Genomic DNA, 13,972 nt, shown 5'->3' with positions numbered 1-13,972 from the left:
TTTTGCATCTCTTTATTGTCACGTTCTGCTCCTTTGTGTTGGTTTTGCATGTTTTTAAGGTCTTTTCGCATGTCTTTGTTCTGGTCCAGGTCCAGGTCTGCTCAGTGATCCGCCCCTCTCTCTTGTCTGAATTACAACAATCAGCTCTTGGGACTCAGATCGTGAGCTTCACCGGAGGCTGTGCCCTCAGCTCAGCCCTGAGGCGGTTGTCTGGTCGCTGTCCGCGGTGCTGACAGTAAACAGGATGACCAGCAGCCCAGCGACCTGCACATCACCTCTGCCTGAATAAGGCTGCTGCTGGAGCAGAGTTCACAGTACGACACTTCTGCATCTCTGCGCCAAACATGCAGGAACTCAGATGTTAAACGTTGGGCTGGATGTGAGTCACGCACATTCTGCTGCCGACTCAGTGCCTCACAAATTGCACCCAGCGGGCGACCGGACCTGGTGCCTTCTGGAGCGTCTGGGCCGCGCAGGCGCAAACGTGCGAGTTTTATGAGTAGTTTCCTTTTTGGAACCAGGTCCCACGCGCGACGCAAAGACGCATAGAGGATGTTTTGTGTCAGAGCTGAAAACCTCCCTCCGCCTCCTCCCGCTGCATCCCTGCATCTGTAGACTAAACTGTCTCACTTTGTTGCCTCTGTGTCTAACGAGGTGCGAACCCCGGAGGAGCCGATACCCTCCTCCTCTTCCTCTTCCTCCTCCTCCTCCTCCTCCTCCGCGCCGCCGTCGTCGTGGTGCCGCAGCAGCAGCAGCAGCAGCGCGGTGAGTGCGTCCTGCAGCAGCAGCAGCAGTAACGGCACCTGTCGTGTTCAGGACGGGCTGATTCTGCCTCAGGAGTAGGACCAGGTAGAAACGCCGCCGGGGATCTCGAAATACCGATGGCTTCATGTGCAGATATTTGCGCCTCCGAAAATTACGCATCGGTAAGTTCCTTTGACTTCTGCTCCACGGCGGCTGCTGCGCGCGTTTCCTCACATGTCCTCGGTTCGGATGATGAATAGAGGAGGGAATCCCTGAACCCGCTTTGGTTTTAAGAAGCTCCATTTCCTCTGAAGCGCCGAGCAGCGGGATCCACCGGGTGGGTGAGCCGTGAACAGGCGCTGCTCCTCGCTCATGCTGTCCATGTTCAGGCGAAGGTCATCCACAGGGAGATGAGTTAAAGGTTCGCGAATGGGGGCTTGGGAGGGAAAAAGGCAGGACAAAATTAGCCTATTGATCTGTAGCACCGAGGGGAAAATGTCATTGATCACTTATTGATTGCAATTAAGGCTGTTTTGCGTTTTTCTTCTGCCTCCATACGAGACGAAGCACCTGACGTTCAGAGCCGTGCTGTGAATGACGGACTGATGTGGCCTGGAGGACGTGTGTGCTTCTGGCTGAGGAGCATGATGGAGCTGAGTGTGTGCGTTGTTTACAGCGTCTGGGTTAATTGGAATCCTTCTACTTCTTCTTCTCCTGTCTGACTGGAGTGGGTTAAAGCTGAAGATGAATTATTGATGCAGCACATTGTTCAGAGGGTCTCAGCACACATGGAGCTGATATGTGCAGACAGATCTTTAAAATTCCCTTTACATTGGGCATTAATCATTGAGGAGACTCGATGCCACTCGGTTCTTCTCGCTCTTGTTTTTCTCTTTGCATCTGCACACACACACTCACACACACACACACACACACACACACACACTCACAGTCTTGTCATTGATTGACAACCTGCTGCTGATTTCAGTGGCTGTGTTTCCCAGTCGTCCTGTTTTTTGTGTGCTTCCTGTCAGTGTTTGGGTCGAGCTCGCTGCCAGACAGATGAGCATTTGTGACTGAAAGCTGTTACATCTCATCTTATGCTCAGCTCTGACACTTTAATAACAACAACAGTGAATACTAGCGTGGCATTACAGCACAGCACAGCTCACCAGAGCAGGGCTTTGAATTTGGTTTCCTGCCTTCAGGATGCTTCGATGTTCAGCCCGTCTGCTGTTTCCTGCAGCACCAGTGTTTCCTCACAGATTTGCTCTGCATGTTTTTTAACTTCATTTGGAGCAACATGGCTGCTGCTGCTGCTGCTGCTGGTGGGCTTTTTTTTTTTTTTTGACTGAAAAGATGGCAAGAAATGGAGCTAATTGATCCCGTGTCTGTCTGTGTTTGTGTTCGGTTCCAGCCCTGCTTGACTTGTGTCGTCCTCCTGGATATCTGCGTGCCTTCCCTCCGAGCACGCTCTGTCCTATTACTTGATAGACCATGCAAGAGATGCTTCGGAGGTAATTGGATTCGTTACTAGAGGGAAAAGGACAAGGAGCTGAATCCGACTGTGTGTGTGCATGAATTACCGTTGTGTGTTCTGCTGTTTTACTGTCGTGTGCTGCTGCTGGTCAGTGCAGCTTCGTGTTTGCGGTGAATCATTGTGTTTTCAGGAAGCTGTGCCGATGAGTAAGACGTGGAGAGGGGGAGGCAGCGGAGGGGGGCTGACCTCAGGCACATGAATGTTATCAGAGAGATTCACGGACGCTTCCAAATTTCTTGCCTTCAGTGATCAGTTTGTCATGAAGTCTCAGATCCTTGCTTTGACGTGGAGGAGGCGACGACATGTCTTTGGCAGTCGTGTGTTGACTCTGATCTGATCGAGGCGGTTTTGTGAGCGCAGGGTTCTGAAATGATGCAATCCACCGAAGGCCTGTGTGTTCTGTTTATGTGTCTGCATCAGATGAGATAAACTGCACTGATGCCTCACTGGGGAACAGTTCTTGTTTGATTTTATTTACTAAAACACATCTTTTAAACAAAAATCCAACACAGAAAGTGCTGTATTGGTGGGTAGTGCTCATCACAGTTTTCAAACTTGTACGTTTTGTCACTTGAGTCGAGTCAACGGTTGAATGCGATCACCAGAAACCAGCTCGGGTTCAACAGATGACGGGATTTATTCCCAGTGTGTCCCACTAAGCTGCTGGGAAAGTTGGTTTGTGGGTTGTTTAAAGTGCTGAACATCACGGAGCGTTAAGATGAGAGATGAAAGGAGGAGATGTAGATAAACACATACAGGCAGCTGGAATAGAAGCAACAATAAGGAAAAAGATGTATGTTCAATGAAGTCAATGTCACATGATTTATAGACAGACTGTTTTAAACTCTTCATCGTAGAATGCTGCTATCATGGAGACGACACGTTTCTAGAAGTTGTCTGGCTGTGTCAAATGAAATGAATTTATAAACAAACACTTCAGAACAGAACAGAAATGCTTTATTAATCCCTGAGGGGACATTTGGTTGTGACATCAGAGAGGGTAAAGTTACCATAAACACAGATAAAAATGCAGTAAGCGAAGATAAATAATGAGAAAATATAGAAAATGTGAATAAGATGTTCAAGTGTTTGATGTGTGGTGCAAATAAAGTGCAAGAGTCGATGGGAAAAAAAAAAAAAAGTGTGCAAAAGGCAGTTTCAGAAGCAGATAGATGTGAACAGGAAGGCTGAGAGCTCTCCAGGCGGCACGCCGGCGTAATTCAGGAAGATTTGAACCATCAGTTTCATTTACAGCTAGTCACAGACTAACACAGCAGCTCTCAAATGACTCCAGAGGAATTAAAATCTGTGCAAAAGAAAAGATGAACAAACTGTCCACAGATCAGTAACTCAGAGCCGCTGGCAGTGACGTCACCGCTGAAGGAGCGTCTTCAGTAGTGAGTAATAACATCTACTGGTCGTCTGCTTGTTGCTTTTCCTGTGACGCCTCTCGCAGGTCGACCGACTCGCTCTGCCGTTTGTTCTCTCACCAAGCCTCTTGCCTCTGTGCGCTGTGTTTCAGAGCCCTTGATGCTGAAGCGTGGTGCATCATCCCTGTGAACGCACGCAGAGACCGTGGAGCCTTCTGGATACCAGCGCTTCACGGGCAACAATGAGAGGCTGCCTGCTGACTGCAATCTTCCTGCTGCCCTTGGTGAGCCGTCGGCGTGCATGAGTGTGTGTGTGAGTGTGTGTGCTGTTCACATGTGTAGGCGTGTGTGTGTGTGCTGTTCACATGTGTAGGCGTGTGTGTGTGTGCTGTTCACATGTGTAGGCGTGTGTGTGTGTGTGAGTGTGTGTGGGATGCTCAGGAATGCATACATCCATATATAAAGGTGCTGCGTGTTCACATGTCTGCATCCTCCCCCCTCCTCGGCTCCGGTTTGTTTTTGGTGGCGAGCGCTGGAAGGACGGTAATCACCATATGCCGCATCAGCACATCAGCATACGTTACAGGTCCCAGATCAGCTCTGCGTTGAGGCTGCCGGCCACCTCCTAGAACAATAACAGATGGCCCGACTGACCGGAGAGCTGTCGATCCATCTGCCATGACTCACATCTATTAGCGGCCTCATTGAAATGAAAAGCAGAATGGAGGAGCTGTGAAGATGTGTGGGAGGACTCGGAGCCACACAGATGTATAAATTGCTTTTTTTTGTTGTCTGAAAGTTCACATCCCTCCTCCACCTGATTTTTCTTTTTTGCTTTTGTAACCGAAAAATAGCAACAGCTGAGGAGACTACAATTAATTCATGACGTGACCTTGCAGCCACAGACGTCCTCTCAACCTTTAAGTCACCCGAACATACGTGGAGCGCTCCTCCGGAAACATCCGCGGCGCACAATGCGGTCTGGAGCTGACCTTCAGCGGCTGATGTGGCAGATATGTCTGTTGTGATGTACTTATTGTGTGTCAAATGGGTCTGCACGCCGGGCCAGTGGTCTGCGACGTCAAATGGGAGTTTTATTATCTGTGCTGCGTGGCGCTGTGGGAGCTACTGAGTTATCTGGCCCTCGAAAATAGCCTCGGGGAGGGAAACTGTGCTGCGTGGGCTCCGAATGGAAGGCTTATCCGGGCACACATCTGTTCCAGAGCAGAGGAGAGGAGTGATTGGGAGCAGAGAATAAGAAGCACACTTAAAAATTATTCCGTTGATGCGCCCGGTGCTGCCGGCAGCGTTGTCATGGTGTCTGTTTTAGGACGGAGCTTTTAAAACCGTCAGTGATTCCACCGCTGCACCGACGGACATGTTTACAACAAACATGGACCCGACTGACACCTGCAACCTGGAAAGAGTCTCATGTGGTTTATTTATTTTGATCCCCATCAGTTTGTCTTGTTTGGGCCTCCAAGTACATGACGCGAGCATATATGAGCTCAGATCTTAATTCTAAAATCCTGTATTTTCTTCAAGGTCCTTTAGCAGGCAGCGGTTCTGGGTGATGTTCTGATGAAGCCTGTGCTAAAGTCAGCAGGCGAAACATTTAGCAAACGAAGGACGCAGATCTTTTCCTCTGATGGGATCCAAGAGCGTGAACGGCCTGTAATGTGTCGCGTTCACAGCTTGCATCCGCTGCCCCCAAGTGAGCAAAGAAAAAATCAGCTGTTGCACATTACGCTTGTAAAACCTTTATTAATGAGAATAACGAACCGCCGGGACGTCACAGGCAGTCAGACGCACCGCCAGCAGCTCTCTGGTCAGATCACCTGGTGTCAGAAGTACCTCAGAAGTGTCTCTAGTTCCTGATGATGTAAACTCTTCAACAAGACAGACCTGGAATCAGTTTGTTTGTCAAGAAGTATAAAATGTGGTACGGCCCGCTTTGGTGCTCAGCAGAAGGAAATTAAAACTGAAATAAGTCCTCACAGAGCAGCTGTTTCTATCTCTGGATGCAGATAATGACTCCTCCAACAACCAGGATGGTTTTAGCAACACTACATTTGAGCCCATTTATCTCTAAAACTACTAAATGTGGTTCGGTCCACTTTGGTTCCGACACCCTCAAATGTTTCTGCATAAATTAATATGATAAAAAAAATCAACTTTCCTCCCAACAAGCCACGCAGCGTCTTCTGTCACTGTTCAAACCTTCTTGTGCATCTTCTTCATGGCTGGTAAACCAGCTTCAGCTGCATTAGCGCCACCTAGTGGCTGGAGTGTGAGCATCAGCGTTACCGGTGGGCCAGAAGTTAGAGAACTGAGAAAGGTGCGATTTATTTTTGTTTTGTTTTGTTAACACGTTATTTTTTCTGCAAACTAATTAATCAAAACTAACTCGTTAAAGTCCAGCTCTGGTCATTTCATATGATCTGTTTCAGTCGTAATCTGTGATATTAACACAGCTGCTGGTCAGACAGGCTTACTGCTGCTTCCTGCTTCTGCCGGGCTCTGGGTGATTTCAGGCTCTAGTCGAATCCTGGAGGGTCCCTGAGAGGCGACTGCATGAACCGAGCTCCAAACGAATGCCTGTCGTTAGGAGGCATGACTCGTCTTATTCACATCTATTTAATTTAAAATAATTTTAACTGAATTTTAACTTCGGAGATGCTTTGACTTAATGACTTTGATGTTGACTTGATTTCCATCGATGGAGCCCAAACACAGCCGGAGGTTCTGACTTCGTGCTATGTTCTGTAAAAGTTCAGTCTGGGTCAGTCTTCCAGAAACATCCACGTGTTTCTTGGTGTTTGACGGTAAACCAGGTGCGTAGCAGGCCGCCCAGAAATCTGAATAATAGTAATAATAACTTTTAATTTAGGGACTCATAACCGTCCAGGTATAAACGACTGGTGCTGTATGGCTGGTACCAGAACCAGAAACCATTACGTAAGAAAACAACTGTAATTCCAGCAGATGTGATCATCCAGCTCATAGCATCCAGGATTCTATATGAATATACGACCGATGGCTTCATGCTGCCGTCCTACAGGCCCGTCTGCGTTGGTGCCAAACAGGTATTAGTCATCTGCATCCAATTATTTCTCATTTCTGGGAAGCTTTGCCGACAGCGTGCGCCGGCTCCTGGCTGGTTACCTGCTGCTTAGCAACGTGGATGCTTGCCACCAGCACAGCGAGGTCTCTCTTTCAAACAATGCCAGAGCTGGTTTTATTAAATAATATCAAACACCACTGACAACAGGAGAACGTGGGATTCTCTCTGAGGCTGCTGCGGTCCGGCGTTTCTAACAGGTGTGTTCTGGAGACGGCCTCTAATGATGTTCCATGTAATTCATGCAGCGTTTTTAAATTCTGCCGGCGTCCAGCGAGATAAAGGAAGGAAGTGAGTCCGAGGACATCTTCACAGCCGGTTGGTGCCCTATCTTATCTGGGCAGCGAGGCCTGAAGTGAATTCATATCGGAGGGCAGAGCGATGGAGTGATGAGTCAGCCGCGGCTCGGCGGGATATATTACACCTATCGCTTCACGGGGAGAGCCGAGCAGGCGACGCAACACAGACACTGGCCTTAAGAGAGCCACAGGGAGCATCAACAGAGAGGCTGACAGTGACTCCACTGGCTCTGGGTAAATAGTTAAAGAAGAACCGGTGGTGGGATTCAGATTTAGGAGGGATCTGAGTTCACTGGAAAGACCCTGGATTCACCGGCATCACCTCCCACCTCCACCGTTTCTGAGAGCGAAGCTTCTTTTCCTTTTTTTTATTCTTGAAAAACACCCTCAGTCTTAATCAACAACATCTGCATTATTGTAAAACCAACATGAACAACCTGCAGGTTACAGTTTAAGTACAATAAGCTTTCATTTCACCGTCAACCAGACAACCAGAAGATATGTGAGCAGAGATGGACGTTAAGATCCATCCACCCATCGAAACTATAACAGCCCCGTCATGTAGTCGATGAGCCATTCGTGGTTCTGAAAGTTCTCAAATACTAAGTTTGATGCAACTGAAATGAAACACGTCTTGCAGGTTGAGTTTTAACAGCAGACAGGTCCTGGTCCAGAGACGATCAGGGTGGACAGAAGGTGGTGAACAAGGAGAATGATTTTATCATTGTTTTTTCCAATAATGTCCAGTCGTGGGCTGCAGGTGTCTCGGTGGTTATCATCGTTGCCTCACAGCTAGAAGGTCGCCGGTTGGCGTCCCGGTGAGGACACCCGGGATCTTCCTGCGTGGAGTCTCCATGTTCTCCCCGTGCAGCGTGGGTTCTCTCCGGGTTCTCCGGCTTCCTCCCACAGTCCAGAAACATGCTGAGGTTAATTGGTGATTGTAAATTGTCCGTAGGTGTGAATGTGAGTGTGCTTGGTTGTCTGTCTCTAAGTGTAGCCCTGTGATAGACTGGTTACCTGTCCAGGTGAACCTGCCTTCACCCTGAGTCAGCTGGGATAGACTCCGCCCCCTAATGACCCTGGTGGGGATTAAGGTGTAGAGATGATGGATGGTATGTTTTGCCACATAACGATGAAGCCCTGATGTTGTTCCAAACCCAACAGAACCTGAACAGATCTCCTCCTCTCTGCTCTGGGCTCCTCCCGCCAGACAAACCCAGGTAGTCATCAAGCCAGCATTTATCAAACCCAGACCTGCTGAGTGAACGTACCTCGTCTAACCCGCTGCACCACCTCACGGTGCTTCTGACTGTGCTGCTATTTATACTGTCGCACTTCATGTCTGAATTCCCCGTTGCTCTGATTTGCGCCTCCTTCTCTGTCGCCGTGGTCCTCAGGGCTCCTGGGTGGATTTATTACACAGACACATAACATTACACACTGCAGAGGGTTCGTATCTTGGTTTCCTGCTCTTCTCATCTGCTCCTCTGTTGCTAGATTCTCACTTGTCCTTGAAGATTGAGGACCTTTTTTAAACCTCTCTGTGCTTGTGTGTTTCCTCCAGGTGGCTTCAGAGTCCGAGCACTGCATCATAAAGCGCGAACATGAGAAATGCATGGAGAGGATCGCGATGCACGACCCAGATGGCGACGAATTCGGTAAGTGAGAACTTGTCCGACTGTGGGGATGCACGTGTGCGTTCCCGGCATCCTCTGGCGGGAAGCCACCGTTTGTCATGGCTCCGTGATTAAACTGCCGACGTCTGGGGAAGACACTGAGCCGCTAATGAAAGTCATGCATCACCTGCAATTTCTGGGAATTAATAGAAGACAGGCTTGTTTTTATGCTCGGTGATCTGGCGTTTTTCAGGTTGGAGGAGGTCACAGAGGAACGTGAGGACGGCGAACACAGTTTTACACCATGTTTTCATCACAATCACATCCAGTCATACCGCTCTCTAACCAAATGTCTGCCTGTAATGTCACGCTGAGCTGCTCTCACATTTTCCCACGTCACTTTTCTGCAAACACAGGAAACTTGTTATGTGGTTCCTGGAAGCAATTATTTTCTTGGCTGTGGATGGTGGTTTTCATTAGCGGCCGCTACAGGTCTCCCGCTGCTCGAAAAATCGCCCAACAGACTGCAACTCCCAGACTGCACCGTGACTCACGGCTCCGCTGACGGCTGCCGGAGCTTCGGAGAGAAAAAAAACAGAAAGATTGAGAGCGTAGGATAACACGTTTAAAGAGGAGAGGAGCTGTAAGCTGGGCTCGTTTTTCATCCGGAGGCTTTAAAGGTCGGCGCTGCAGGCTGTTGCACGAGCTCCTTCTGTGTGTTGGAAGCTCAGAGTTCTGTGTATTCCAGCGTTTTATTAACAAACGCTCGTTGTATTCACACAACGTGAGACATTCTGTTGTTTGCTTCATCCGTCTGTAACGTGAACAGTTTGCTCCTTCTTGTGTTCTCCTTTTGGTTGTCAGTGCGACATGTTGTCCAGCCTTGACCCTTCAGCTCATCCCGTCTCCTCCTCTCCCCCTTTAAAGAAGCCATTCGGCTGCTTTCTGCTGACAGCAAATCGTTGCTGAGGAAATAAAAGTGCCTGGTTTGCAGAAGTCAGGCTCGAGAAAAAGCTGAAAAAAAAAGAGAGAGACAGGGTGGAGGGAAGAGAGAAATGAGAAACAACAAGTCAGAGAAACGGTTGTTTGGTTTTTCTCCCCCTGACTTATCAGAATCCAATCCAGAAACCATATTTCAGGTTATTATGTTTTTAATTAAGGTGCTCTGGGCTCAGATGAGTCGGTCGGCCGTGTGAAATCGCTGCGTAATGATTTGCTGTCTGATCATCATCCTGCTAAATTCTACCAAAATGAATCGCTGCCATGAAGCGACTTGTTGTTCCACCGTCGTCGTCCAGCAGCCTCTCCGGAGCTAAACGAGAATGAATCTGATATAAATCAGCAGTTTGTGGTCAGATTACATATGTATGGACAGTTTATTGTCTGTAGATGTAGAGCAGAGACGTTTAGTCGATTAATCACTCAGGAGATGCTCAGAAATCGAATCGGCAACTCGACAAAAAAAAAGACAGAATGGACTCCAGCTTGTCCGATATATGAAGCTGCTGCTTGTCTTTGTTTTATATGAATATAAACTGATTATTTGTGGACTTTAGGAAGTCATAATGGGCATTTTAAACACATTTATCAGACTGAATCAATCATTTAATGAAATAACATTCGTCCAGATCTTTCCAGGAGTCTCATGACGTGTTTTAGAGAGATGAACAACAAATGCTCTTTTTTTTTTTTTTTGCATGTGGACGTACGGGATAAGAACTGTTCTGTGATCAATATTCTGCCTCAAAACATCCGATCAGATCAGCCGTAATGAATGAATCCATCTGTCTGTTAGCGGACATGTACTCGATACCGTGTGTGTGTGGAGTGTGTGTGTGGTGGATCCAGCCCAGTGACGGTTCCGTACGCTGTGGCATCGTGTGTGTGAGGCGGCGGCGGCGGCGGCGGCGGCGGCCAGTGATGCAGACGGAGCACCTTATTAAGCCGGTTACCTCTGCAGCTCAGTGCGGCTCATTTGGCTCCGATTTGCCCTTTAAAAGGTAATTGGCTTCGTGTCCGGCTCACCAGACAGAACCAAAACAGATTAGAGAGCCAAGCCGAGTGGAGAAAGGTCTGCGCGCGCACACACACACACACACACACACACACACACACACACACACACAGATGTATTGGGCTGAAACGCTCACGGGTCGGACTCACAGCAGAGAGGAGGACTGGAGGTAAAGGAAAGTTTGGGTCGAAACACTTGAACAGAAGGAGATCCAAACAGAAGCTCAGACTGAACCGATCCACCACCAGCACCTGTAGCTTCCTGTTCATCGGACACCACGACGAGCTGATGTTGGAACTCTGCTGATAAATCCTAAGTACAGTTTGACGCGCTACTCGTGACCCCACGTCTGAATCAGCTCGCCTTAAAGGTTTCAGCAGCTGCTGTCGCGACCTTCAGGAAGCTGTTTGCTGCCGGACGGTGACTTTACAGAGCTGAATAAATCCATTAGACCTCCACCCAGTGTCAGGTTGATGCCACAGCTGCTCTACATTAACAGCATCGGTGATCACCACAGTCATCTCTCATGTTTCTGTAACGGTTAGTGCACCAGTATGTAGCCTAAAGGATGTGTTTAATGCTAAAATATAATTATTATTGTAACAGGAGCTGTGACATCGTGCATCTGTTTTGTACGTATTAAGCAAACACTGGAACTAGAAGTAACAGTGAATGAATGAACAGCAGATTTATGCAGAGTTTATTGATCCAGTAGGTCCAGTGCTGAACACATTTATTATAATACGTTATGTTTGCATCCATCCATCATCTCTACACCTTAATCCTCACCAGGGTCATGGGGGGCGGAGCCTATCCCAGCTGACTCAGGGTGAAGGCAGGTTCACCTGGACAGGTAACCAGTCTATCACAGGGCTACACTTAGAGACAGACAACCAAGCACACTCACATTCACACCTACGGACAATTTACAATCACCAATTAACCTCAGCATGTTTCTGGACTGTGGGAGGAAGCCGGAGAACCCGGAGAGAACCCACGCTGCACGGGGAGAACATGGAGACTCCACGCAGGAAGATCCCGGGTGTCCTCACCGGGACGTGAACCGGCGACCTTCTAGCTGTGAGGTGATGGTGCTAACCACTGATCCACCAGCAGCTCTCATCATGTTTGCATAATCAAAAAAAAATCCACGATTTCACAGCTCTTGTTGGTTTAACGTGGCTGTTTGGATCGTTTCCTAATTGTTGTGATGATTTCAGAGGTTTGGAAAACTGATATTGTGTGAAATGTAATAAATCATAACGAATCCATGAATTAAAACACAGTATTGTTTCAGTATGACGGAGCCCACCTGGTCACCAATCAGAAAGGTGGAGGGTTAAAGCCTTAGTGCTGCCTCCTCAGCATAAAGGGAGTTAGTGATAAATGAGACTTCTCTATTCCTATCAGAAGAAAAACAACAAGATGGATCAAGTTACTAAAAGCAGCAGGTTGTCTCGTAGCAGCACAGGTGTGATCAGGTAGCTCACAGCTAAACAGTAAAGCTAAATATAAAAATAAGACAAGTGGGAGGGATCCGTGAAAGTGAAACGAGGAAGTGGCTCCGACCTCATGACACCAGGACCGTGCTGATCCCTGCTGACTGATCAGTCCGTATGCTCACGTTTCCTTAAAGGTGTCGGCCCAGATGTGTGGTTTGTGTTGTTTTTCTGGTGCTGCTCGGTCAGGAATGAGTGATGGTGTTTGATCATTAGGTGCTTCTGGTGTGGACTCGCTGAGAAAAGGTCAGACAGCGTCGTGGTGGGTTGATGAAGTCGATCCCTTCAGGGTCGTGTGTGGATCAATGTCAGCAGGAATAAACGTGTGCTTTACGCGTCTCAGATGTCACCAGGTGGTCTGTTAGCATCACTAACTAGCATTGCTAACTAGCATTGCTAACGTTCAGCTAAAGTCAAAGTGGACCATGAGTGGAGTCGAGGCGATAAAATATCGTCAACAGACTGAATTACAAATAACTTTAAACCCTTTATGCAATTAAAATGGAAAAACTCAACCCCCCGTACGTTTGTCATGGACGGACGAATAACGGCACAAATAAGTTAAAGCGACTTCACGCTCACGTGCTCAATATGCGTCGAATAAAAGTCGTCTGAATTTGCAGTTTTGTGGAGCTTTGCAGTGAGTTTCAAATGACGTATCAGCAAAAATAATAATGCTGTAAAACCCCCGACCGTGCGCTACCTGCTGCAGCAGACAGGTGAGGCTGTGAACGCAGTGGAGATGAAGAGTCACATGTTTTCCACAAGAGCTGGTAAAAAAAGAAAGAAGATAAAAACATTAAATTTTTCATTTTTCAGTCACCAAGAAACAGAATCACACAAATATGGAAAACACATCCGATCCGTTAGTGTTTGTAATGTAGTAATCTGCACGTGTCCCGTTAGACTTTGGTCCAAACATCAAAGCTGAACCCGATCAGACGGTTCAATCGGGCCTGAGAGCTGCTCTCATGTTCGCCGTAACTTCATCACGGACGTCCCGGGTATCAGATTAAACTCTCTCACCTCCGATTCGATTATCTCGAATCCAGTTTGGTTTTAATTAGCGTCAGCATCGTTTACTCTGCGTCGTAACAGCAGAGCTCCAGCCGAGGAGCTCCACGCTGACCCCGTGTGCTGCTCTGTCTGCAGGCTGCGAGTGGATGTGGGACAACCTGACCTGCTGGCAGGCGGCCGGCGTCGGAGAGGTGGTGGTGGTCAACTGTCCGGAGCTGTTCCACGACTTCATGGGCCCCGAGGACGGTGGGTGGCACCAACGTAAAGTCTGATCAATCACGTGAGCTGTACTGAGGCATGTTTTTTTCCACTTCCAGAAATGGGAAAGGTGAGTCGTAACTGCACCGAGGACGGCTGGTCCGAGCCCTTCCCTCACTACGTGGACGTCTGCTTCTTCTACGACAACACCACCAAACCCGTACGCTCCCGTTCACCTCACCCGGTTCTTGTTTTTATCACACACATCGCACACACGACCACCAGACTCACTCGTGTCCGTCTGCTCCACCAGGACATGTACTACGCCTCGGTCAAGGCCCTCTACACGGTGGGCTACAGCACGTCGCTGGTGTCTCTGACCACCGCCATGGTCATCCTCTGCAGGTTCAGGTCAGTTTAACCAAAACTAGTCCTCCACATGAACAATACGCCTCATTTATGTTTGTTCTCAGAGCTTCTAAGGGTCCTCAAGCTCAAAACAAGCTGGTTTAGGCCATGAAAATGAGTCAATCAATCAATCAATCAATCAATCA

At 48.2% G+C, this 13,972-nt stretch overlaps 1 protein-coding gene across 1 annotated transcript in view; it reads left to right on the top strand.

Moving 5' to 3' along the window:
* Positions 1-765: 765 nt before the first annotated feature.
* Positions 766-13,972, top strand: part of LOC103361416 (pituitary adenylate cyclase-activating polypeptide type I receptor-like) — a 28,320-nt gene continuing 15,113 nt past the window's right edge. Inside the window, exons 1-6 of the mRNA XM_008287487.1 lie at positions 766-926; positions 3,807-3,938; positions 8,639-8,732; positions 13,356-13,466; positions 13,538-13,638; positions 13,732-13,829. Coding sequence (XP_008285709.1) covers positions 3,897-3,938; positions 8,639-8,732; positions 13,356-13,466; positions 13,538-13,638; positions 13,732-13,829 — 446 coding nt within the window. The 5' untranslated portion in view covers positions 766-926; positions 3,807-3,896. The remainder of the gene's footprint in view (positions 927-3,806; positions 3,939-8,638; positions 8,733-13,355; positions 13,467-13,537; positions 13,639-13,731; positions 13,830-13,972) is intronic.

This window comes from Stegastes partitus, unplaced genomic scaffold (genome assembly GCF_000690725.1).
Source record: "Stegastes partitus isolate 25-593 unplaced genomic scaffold, Stegastes_partitus-1.0.2 Scaffold503, whole genome shotgun sequence".
Classification (NCBI taxonomy): domain Eukaryota; kingdom Metazoa; phylum Chordata; class Actinopteri; family Pomacentridae; genus Stegastes; species Stegastes partitus.
This window is presented reverse-complemented; position numbering and strand designations above follow the sequence as displayed.